The sequence below is a fragment of the Micrasema longulum genome, unplaced genomic scaffold (assembly GCF_059751315.1).
Source record: "Micrasema longulum isolate JH-2025_06_02 unplaced genomic scaffold, ASM5975131v1 h1tg001408l, whole genome shotgun sequence".
In the NCBI taxonomy this organism is placed as follows: Eukaryota; Metazoa; Arthropoda; class Insecta; order Trichoptera; family Brachycentridae; genus Micrasema; species Micrasema longulum.
This window is the reverse complement of record NW_028278594.1, coordinates 490,128-500,995: the sequence shown is the minus strand read 5'-3', so window position 1 is coordinate 500,995 and position 10,868 is coordinate 490,128. Positions and strand designations below refer to the sequence as shown.

The window sequence follows — 10,868 nt, the reverse complement described above, 5'->3', positions numbered from 1 at the left end:
TATTATTTTTCAAAATATATATTTTATTATTTTTCTTTCCTTATTTCCTCTTTCTCTCTCCTTCCAAACTGATAATCTGATTCCACGTTCCTCATCATTAGATATGTATAACATAATGTACCTTTATTTAAGTTAATATGTGCAAGCCTTATTTCCCCATTAAAAAACAGCTGTTATTTTTAATTACTTAGATTTTTTTTTCATGTATGAATCTTTTAAAATATATTTATTTAGTTCAAATTATTGACTCACTATTTTTTTGACCAGTCTGGTTTTTGGTTGGCTGGGAGATATTGCTGTTAGCAATAAGTCCGCAAAAAAGTACATTTTCTTTCTAGTTTTCGTTGCAAGTCTGTAAATAAATAATAATTCCTCATGCGCGTATCAGAATACGCCACTACACTATAAAGCGGGCTTATCTCCGTTCGATTTCCCCTTTCAGGATTTTTACCTGAGAGAAGCCATCGAGTCAAAAACACTCGCCCTGGGTTCTGGTTCTATTTCACACACATAACTGTTTGACACAGATGTGATAATTGTAAGCTACAAATATTTTTTCTTTTCGCCTCGCTGGAATGTTGCATCAAAATGTGAAATTTCTGTATTCGGCTCTTACGACACACCGTCCGAGTGGATAGGACAGTCCGCGACAAGTGGAGGGGGAATTGGGAAACTCGAGAGGGGGTTCCACTTTCATTGTCACTGACATTGGAAGAAAGGTTCCCCTCAGTCAGCTGCTGGCCTCCCAACTTACCGAAAGTGAAAAGCACGAGAGTGAAAGTATCATAGACCGAGTGAGAGACAAATTAAACGAAAAACAAAAAAAAACTCTGACAGATACGAAAAATCTGATTCTACAACCAAAAAGATATCCGGATTAAAAATAACTTAATTCAAAGCAATTGTTTTAAGAATATAATGTTTTAAATCAAATGACACAAGTCTTTGTATCCAATTACAAAATTAATCGAATCAACTGTAGGAAACGAATTGATTTACATGGTTTTATCTAAGTTGTTTTAAATTCATACGAAGATATCTTATGTATATTATTTGAGTTTGATGATTGTGGTACTCAGAATTGATGGTTAAAAAAAATACCAAATGTGCGTTTAATGTCTAAGTTGAATTGAATTGTTCGGTTGGCAGTGTGAGGTGAACGGACAATATTTTAACAAAATGAAGCGATGGATAGTGTTGTTTGCAACAGTTGCACTTTTCCCGTATTATGCTGTATCTCTGGTAAGTTGTATGATTTTTTTATTACTTATTGCATTCATTGATGCACTGATACACGACTTCACGCGACAAACGCAAGTGTATTTTATTTATTAAAAAAATAAAGACGAATGATAAAAAAATCTACCATTTGGAAAAAAACGAGAGATCGCTTTCGCTACATCTTCGAGACTGGTATCTTTATTTTAAAATTAAATGTATTTACATTAAGTCATTGTATTTATTATTTTTGTTTAAAGCATTAACTTTGTGGTCAAACATTTTAACTAATGTTAGTAAATATTAGTATAGAACCACTTACCGACTTTTTTAGTATACCGGTTTCGAGACGTACCCGTCTCTTTGTCAGGGCACTCACTTTACCAACATGCAAATACTAAAATACACCTCCACCTTGACCATCACCGCAGTATATATATAGTATTTTCAAAAACACATAAATCACAAGGAGTAAAAATTTTACATATAAATAATAAGAAAGGACTTAAATAAAATAGTATGGAGGTTTTTCACATTAAAAAATAATATTCCCTTAATAATCAATAATCCCTCAATAATCAAATAAGTTTTCAGTACAGCCCTCTTTTTGAACTAAGATAACCCCACCCCACCTCTACCCCCCCTCCATCACAACTCCCTACCAATTCTTCAATATAAGTTGACAAAAAAAAATAAGCTTAGTACATGTTTAGACATGGTGGTGTTTGCATCTCTATAAATCAGCGTGTGATTTATGTATTTTTAATATATACTACAGTGATGGTGAAGGAGGTGTATTTAAGTATTTGCATGTACTATACTGACGAAGAGACGCGCACGTCTCGGAACCGGTAAACTAAAAAGTCGGTAAGTGGTTATATACTAATATTTACTTACATTACTTTATTGTATTGAATTTTTTTTCAACAATATTATAAGTAAAGGTTTCTAGAGAAATATTGGATTTCAAACCACAGGGAGTTTTTCTCTCTTTCTGGTTTCAATCCTCTGGATTAGTTGACAGCAAAGCTCTGCTTCTCCTCTGCCACTCCGGTCTGTCGTGAGTGACCTTCATTTGGTCTTCATGTGACTTGCGGCTCATATCTTCACATAAATCCTCGGTGTACTCTCGGCGAGGGCGCCCCTTGTAGTTTGTTCCCTCAGACATCCCTTCGATTCTGCCGTGCAATCCCTAAACTAGATTCACACAAAATGAAGGTTTGGTGATTCCAAAGAAAAGCAACAAATATGGAAAAAAAGAACTCTGAAATATGTGGTTCCAGTTGTGTTTAATTTGTTACCAAACAATCTTAGAAATGGCACTACCAAAAGTGACAAGGGCAAAATAAGAGACTGGCTATTCGATCAGGAGTTCATATTTTAATAAAATGGAATATTTGTAAATATAGATATATATAAGGCAGGAATATAAATATGTTATATTGACATAGATATTTATATATGTGTATGTATATGTTCATATATATGTATGTGTATATTTCTATAAGTGTATATATGTCTGTATGGATATGTATGTGTGCATGTATGGGTACAGATATGGATAAAGATATGGATTATAGATATAGGTATAGATATAGATATAGATATAGATATAGAAATATATAGAGATATAATGTTTTTTTTAAAAAGGCTTTGTGCCTTATAATTATGTACACAATTATGGTATTCCGGTTTTGTATTTATTTTTTATCTTATAATTGCGATATCATAAACTTATTTTTTGTTTTTTTTTGCATTTTTCTAAATATTATTTGAAAACATAAATTTTATGTATTATTTTTTTCGCTCCTTATATTTAAGTTAGTAGTAATTATTATTTTACAACTATAAAGTGTTATCATATGTTTTCATGTAAAGGATCTTTACCGACAAGCCATATTAATTGGTTTGGTGAGTCGTGTAAAAAAATCATTAAAAAATGTTTTTAAAAAATTATAGAAGTGTAATATTGAATGAAAATAATAAATAAACTACTTTTTCATACATGAACATTTTTACGAGGCTTTGATTCTAAGAAATGTGGATTCCTCGTTACTTTTCAATCTCCATCTGACAGACTTCATTTAATAATGGACGTTGAGCGATACGAAGGTTCATATTTGCACCGTCATCTTTACTTGTAAAAATAACAAGATGTTGAGTTGGAGTATATCCACAGTTTTTTTTTTTTTTTTATATCCAATGCACATTCAGTTATTACATTATTTGTACAGGCGGGTGAAGAATACATTTATGTGTGTGAAATAGGACCAGAATCCCGGAAGAGTGTTTTTGAATGGGTTACTCTCAGGTAAAAATCCTGAAAAAGGAAATTGAGTGAAAAAAAAGTCCACCTAGTAGTATAGTGGTTGGTGGTTGGCGTTTGCTTACCATACTTGAGAACATGGGTTCGATTGCTGGCAGGATGAATATAAAATACTGGTTTTAAATGTATTTTACACTGAAATTGATCCCGTTCTGATCACATTGATCCCAGACTAGCGCCTGCAGCGTAAGACCGATAATCTTACCTTCAATTAAACAAAAATGTTAAGATACGCTGCTATCGGAGTACTGACGAGTAGTGCCTTTAGATCTACCAAGTTAATTTTTTTTTTTATCATCACGTGTTTTTATATTTATTTATATTTTTAAAAACCCGTTACGTTTATATAAAATGGTAAGGTAATATCAAGCTTTACAAGTTATATTTTTTGATATGATAATTGATTTAAATTACGAAATCTTTACATGTTTTTTAGATTGCTAACAGAAAGTCTTTGAAATTATGTATAGTTTAAAAAAAATATAAATATCGTAAATTAACAAAAATATTTTTTTTTTGTGTTTTTTATACAATCAGTATTTTAATTTCATTTAATTTATTTGGAATACAAACCGGTGTACAGGTTAAATTATCATAAATGGAAATTATAAAAAAATATTTATAAAAAAGGAAGAGCCTGCCAAAGACGAAGTAAGCTTGTTAGTTCTTATATGGAATGTTAAATATATCTCGACTATTACAATTCTTGTTGAATGTTTTACATTTAGGAGGGATGGTTGAATGTTTCCGATGACTGGTTTTTATTTTACGAATATTAAAAATATCAGACGGTCTAATTGGTCTAATTTGTCCATTACATACATTATAAATTAGACCAATTAGACATTACAGACATAGAAAATGGACAAATTGAACATACATTTAGCAAAGACATACAACAATAAAAAAATAACAATAACTTTATGCAGTATCCCTGTTAATATTTATTTTCAACTCTTAAAAATTTGTAGTTTATCTCACCGTCCTTAATTTCCAAGGACCCTCTTAATTCTCTTTTACAATTCCTCTTTTTCCTCTTTTTTTTTATTTTTTTATATTATATATATATATTTATTGGGGATATCAACAGCAATGCATGAAACTAAAATATAACAAATAAAATATATAGAGAATTAAACTAATGACAGATATCCACAGAAATACATTAAATACGCGTACAATACATACTAGTGTGTTTGTGTGAGTGTAAGTGAGTGAGTGGGTATTATATTGGAATGAAGGTGGACATGTGTGTAAATATTGCGCAAGTGTCATTGTCGAGTGTCGAAATATAAATATATACAAAATATTAAGAATTAGAGATAAAATAAAATAAAATAAAATAAAATACGATAAAATAAGACATTATTATTGAAACTAAATATACGACAAAAAAGTATGTCTTAAGACGCGCATTTTAAATGTTATTTTTTTACAATCAAATGGATCAATAAAGGGAAAGCTCAACTTATATTCACGGGCAAAACGTATAAGTGGAGAGTTCTGGGCATAGTTCGTACGAACTGCTGGCACATGAAATGCTTAAGGGCCGTTTACACGTGAACAATACAATAGTTATGACAATATTGTCTTGTCGCAGTACTGTGAACAGCCTCGACTGCACAGGACAAACCGCTCGGACAATATGATAATTCAGCTGCAGTTCATTTATTTATTTAAACACTTTATATGCGAGTACATATACAGTTTACATACATATGTGCAAGGGCGGGCATATTGTTTTAAGGCAATTTCTTCCTGCCTACCCAAACCATTAAATTTGACAAAATCAGTGGTATATGAACATATAGTTAATGTATTATAATATTTTCATTATAAAACAAAACATTGATCTACATACTCGTACATATTTTTTTAGAAATAAAAATTGAATAAATATCCAGACTATACAATGACTATGAAGAGAGGAACGGGGTAAAAAGGGAAGGGTAAAGGGAGGAGATGTACAGTAAACTTATGTATGTAAATAAATAAAATAAATAAATTTACGACTCGTTGAAAATGGCCCCCAAAATTTAACTATTTGTGTAAATTGTAAGAACGGCAATATTTTTTTCATAAAAAAATAATAAATCTTATGTTCTAGGCTTGTTCAATGAACATTTATTTGTATATATTTAAATTTCTCTTTTGCATAATAAAATATGGAGTTCTATCATTAATGTTTCCGAAAAGAGTTTTTTGAATGCTGTCAAGTATTTGTCGCCCACGGAATTGTCTCATTGTAGATTTGGATTTGCATATGTAAATAAAAAAATAGGACGAAATTTCTCTTCTCTTTATGTGAGTACGAAAATAAGAAGTATCATAAATATTTTGAGTTTGTCCAAATTAATAATATAGACAAGGACTGGATTCAACTCCCTGGGGAGCTGTTTATATTAACATATCAAACAACAGTCCTGTCTACAAAAATTTTGACAAATTCAAAATATTGTTGATAAATTACCTGGACCATGAAGAAGTATAGAAATTGAAAAAATAATATTTTCAGGCGTTGCCTAGTATGTAGGTGAAATAATTCTCACCCGCATAAATAAAGGTTTCAGCTCTTTAACTTCACAAACATCAACAGATGAAAGAATTGAAGGAATAAAGATGTTTAAATATAGGCAGAATGGTGAATGTTACACAGTGTGTAAAGTGGCCACTTAAACCAGCCATTGACAGGTCATAAGCCCTGTAGATGCCTAGACTTCTATATTACCTTCTCTTAAATGTTCTTCATCTCTGTTGTAATATGTTAATTTAAGAAGTATCATCTTTAAATTAAAGTTCTCAATGAAGAAGACACACAAAATAATCTGGTAGGTAAATTATGCCGTTGCATCAAATACATACGCAATTAAAATGAATTTCAATCAAGAAAAAAGTTAAAAGTAATAATTTATGATTTTTTTATTTATTTATTTATTCGGGATGCAGACAATTGGTAAAATTCTATATTAAATTTAGTAATGTATCCAAAATAAAACACGTCTATTGGATTTTAATTCTACTTTATTTATAAATATACAAAAGCGTATATTGTGACGCGCTTCGTCTTGTTAGGACATTTTCAAACTTCCTTATATATTTACAAAGTTACTTTATACACAATAAACGCTGTTGTTAATTAAAAAAAATAAATTAGAATAAAAATTCAATAAACGTATTTTATTTTGGATACATAACCAAATTGTTTTTTAATTTAATTTAGTTGTAATATTAGAACAATTTATTATATCTAGAACATACACATCCTTACATACAAACTCATAATATATGTATATATACATACACATACATTGATTTATTTACAACAATGTTTTGAGCATTTTATTTACAACAATGTTTTGAGCATGTTCAAATGTTTGCAGACTGGCTGGATTTCCTCCTTAGGGAGTCATTAAGATCTAAATTTCTTGCAACGGAGAGGGAAAACATCTTTGAGAAGGGACTATGGAATTCTAGGCATATACAGGGCTTATGACTTGTCATTGGCTGGTTAAAGTAGACACTTTACACACTGTGTAACATTCACCATTCTACCTATGTTTTAACATTCACATTTTCTCAACTCTTTCATCTGTTGACTTTTGTGAAGTTAAAGAGCTGAAGCCTTTATCATGTGGGTGAGATTCATCCGGCTGAACCAATTCACCTACTAGGCAACGCCTGAAAACATTTTTCCAATTTTGCATGTGTACAAATTTGACAAACAAAAGCAGAATGGTGAATGTTACAGTGTGTAAAGTGGCCACTCAAACCAACCAATGACAGATCGTATTATTATTATTACTTTAACTTTGTAAATGCCTAGACTTATATCCCTTTCTAAAAAATGTTTTTTCTCGCTGTTGCAACAAATTTAGAAATTTATTTGCATTTACTGGGGGCTTTAAAGGCCTATACACGTAGACAATACAATATTGTTTTGTACCAGGACTCCACCATTGTCAACGTGTAAAGAGCATTTTGTTGGACAAAATATTGTCCTGAGACATCACCACCGAGATAGACGGGCAAGCTATCTCGGAACAATGATAATCCATAATGACAATGATACTACACTGTCAAATAAGTACCCGGAAATTTGAAATAAAACACAAACAACTTATCAATCATCTAAATTTATTATATCCTCTTCAAAATAGGCCCCTTCTGAGGCAATACACTTCTTCCAACGAACAATCCAATCATCGAAACACTTTTTAAAGCTATATTCCGGGATGGCCTTCAGTTCTCGTTGCGAATTAGTTTTGATGTCTTCAATGCTCTCAAAACGGGTTCCACGAAGTGGTAATTTGAGTTTTGGAAACAGGAAAAAGTCACACGGGGCCATATCTGGAGAGTACGGTGGTTGTTCGATGATATTTGTTGAATTTTTGTTCAAAAACTCGTTCACAATGATCGCTTTGTGCGCTGGTGCATTATCGTGGTGCAAAATCCAACTGTTGTTCCGCCACAAATCTGGTCTTTTGCGACGAACATTCTCTCTCAAACGCCTCATAACGCCAAGATAATATTCTTTATTGACGGTTTGGCCCTCCGGTAAAAATTCCGAATGAACAACACCACGAATATCGAAGAAAACGGTCAGCATCACCTTGATTTTCGATTTGCTTCGGCGCGGTTTTTCGGTTTCGGCTCATTTTTGGTGCGCCATTCTGATGATTGTTGACTTGTTTGCATGTCGTACTCGAAAACCCATTATGTTAGTGTCTTTGTGTGAACACGTACAGGCAGGTTCTTGTGATAATAGCGATTTGCTGAACGTGAACGCTTCACTAAAAAAAAAATTTTCAGAAAATGGCCGCAGAAAAAAACCTTTTTATTATTTAGATCATCTAAATTTTTAAAATATTTTTCTTGAATTCGCTCGAAATAAATGCCGTCGCGCATTCATTTTCGCAGTGCTCATGTGTGAACTGTAGCTGCATTTTTGCATTGTCCCAGCGTTTTGTCCTGCCCAGTCAAGGCTGTTCACGGAGCTGGGACATGACAATTGTCATATCTTTTGTATTGTCAACATCTAAACGGTTCTTTATTCCCATGGAGTTAAGACTTGTATCTTAAGAGGAAACGCGGTCCTACTTTTCTTCATACAAACTTAGTCCCGTATTTTTTCCCTGGATTATGGCACTAGAGTAACATATTTTTTAGGCACTATAGATATTGACTATTGGTATGTTTTTATGGTTTTGCTTTTTTAATTAATTGTTTTTTTGTGAGCTTGCACCAACCAAAAAACCAAAAAAGCGCCGCATAGCGAAATGTCGATTTTGTTTATTTCATTTATGAAAAATGAGTCCGTCCTGCCGCGTGTTGGTTTTTCTTGTACTGTATCGGGGAGACATCTGGGAAAGAGTGACAGAAAGACGTTAATAAAATATCCCAATCTCTTAATTAATGTAAATATAACTTGATATTCGTCAAATCTATATCAAAAATGTATTGACAGTTTTCTGGTCAGGCGACTACGGAAGGAGGTCCCAACAGAATGCCCGTACGAGGTTTTCGCGTAACCTAAACTACTTAATACCGAGAACGCGTACGATGTTTGCTCGGAGACACTTTTCATATATAGCTCCAAGAGTGTTCAACGTCTTGGATGAACATATTTAGTTCTCCAAAACAACGTCTATATTTAAGATGAAGAGATTGCTTCGGGAATAAATGCATAACATCGCTGCTGTTTTCATCATTATCCATATACGTATATCGTATATGTGTATGTCATTACTGTCATACGTATTATTATATAACTTTTGATTCCATTTTCGACATGTATTATAAATTTTTATTATTTTTATTTTTCTATTATTATTTTGTATATTGTTTTGATTATTTTGCATATGGTTTTGATTACCTGTATATTGTTTTAATTTGTAAATAAATATTTTTGATTTATATATCGAAGAGTCCCGACTTAACACGGAATTTTCTAACAAGTCGGGACATAAAAAACATATAATTGTGTCTATGTAAAATTGTGTATTTTGTGCATTAAATAAAAAAAAAATTATGATGTTGTGAATAAGTACATATTTTTTTAATATTCATGAACCTATTACGGCTTCTGCCGGTACAAGCTGTGCCCGCGTTCAGCCATCTTGGATTTTTTTCTTGCAGTTGGTGGAATCGAACCAGCGACGCCAGTTTCACAGTTAGCCACCAACTGCGCCACGGCGCCCGTCAAAACTTTAAGTTATTTTATAAATTATGCATATTTTGTAGGTACCTACCACAGTTAGGTATGAGACAGCAAAATCAACATCTAATATCTTTACTGATCTTACGAAGCGCGAATAAATTTTAAAATTAAGCATATTGTAGAAGGTATTAAAGCATGTGCGAATACCTGTTGTGTAAATTGACGTTTTATTCTCGAAATTTCTGGTTTCAACGCAATTAAAATTATGCTTAATGAGCTTTCCGAGGGGTTTCGCTGCTGGAGAAATTACTTAATTATTTTCACCATTCAACCAGTTACTTGGTAAACCCTGTCTCTGAGATGTTATGAGTGGACTTCTTGAAAATCAGGTGTTCTTGCCGTGAAAATCAAAATCAAATCGAAATTGTATAGATCTCGTTTTATCATAAGTCGTTTGTTTTGTTTTGTCTTTCCAGTACATTTAAAAATTCAAAATGATATGAAACTGGAAATAGATAAAAGAAGACTGTGATTAGAAAAATAAGTTAATAATAATTCAAATTTTGTGTAAAGCATTTGATACTTACACATACATTTGCTGATTACACATGAAATGTGATCCCATCCTGTTTCTTTAAGATTCCAGCAGTATTTCTACACTCTAAAACGAAACAATACGGCATAGTTGAATTAAAATCGGGAGTTGCGTACTGAGCGACGTCTACAAAGAAACTAATGGGTCTTTGCCGACGATCTCAAAATTTCAAAAACTGTTACCTCTGATATCGATTGTAGAGTTCTTCAGTCTAATTTGGTAAGGCTGTACAACTGGTGCCAGAAAACTGAACTTTGCTTAAATGTCGACAAGTGTTGTGTAATATCCTTTACAAGAAGTAAAAAACCCATATTATTTGATTACAACATTAATAATATCAATCTGGAAAGAGTTACACAAATAAAGGATTTGGGGATAGTTTTTGACGAAAAATTGACATTTATTCCTCACATTGATACCATCACACTAATAAGGCGATGAAATGTCTTGGATATTTGCAGCGAACTGTAGAGGATTTTAATTCCATCACTACCCTCAAAGTGCTATTAACTCTTTGGTAAGAAGTAATTTAGAATTCAATTCAACAATTTGGTCACCTTATTACAATGTTC

At 32.1% G+C, this 10,868-nt stretch overlaps 1 protein-coding gene across 1 annotated transcript in view; it reads left to right on the top strand.

Moving 5' to 3' along the window:
• The first annotated feature begins 728 nt into the window (after positions 1-728).
• The window catches only part of LOC148275519 (transmembrane protease serine 9-like), an 82,637-nt gene continuing 72,497 nt past the window's right edge, over positions 729-10,868 (top strand). Inside the window, exon 1 of the mRNA XM_088235608.1 lies at positions 729-1,242. Within this exon, the coding sequence (XP_088091734.1) occupies positions 1,180-1,242 (63 nt within the window). The 5' untranslated portion in view covers positions 729-1,179. The remainder of the gene's footprint in view (positions 1,243-10,868) is intronic.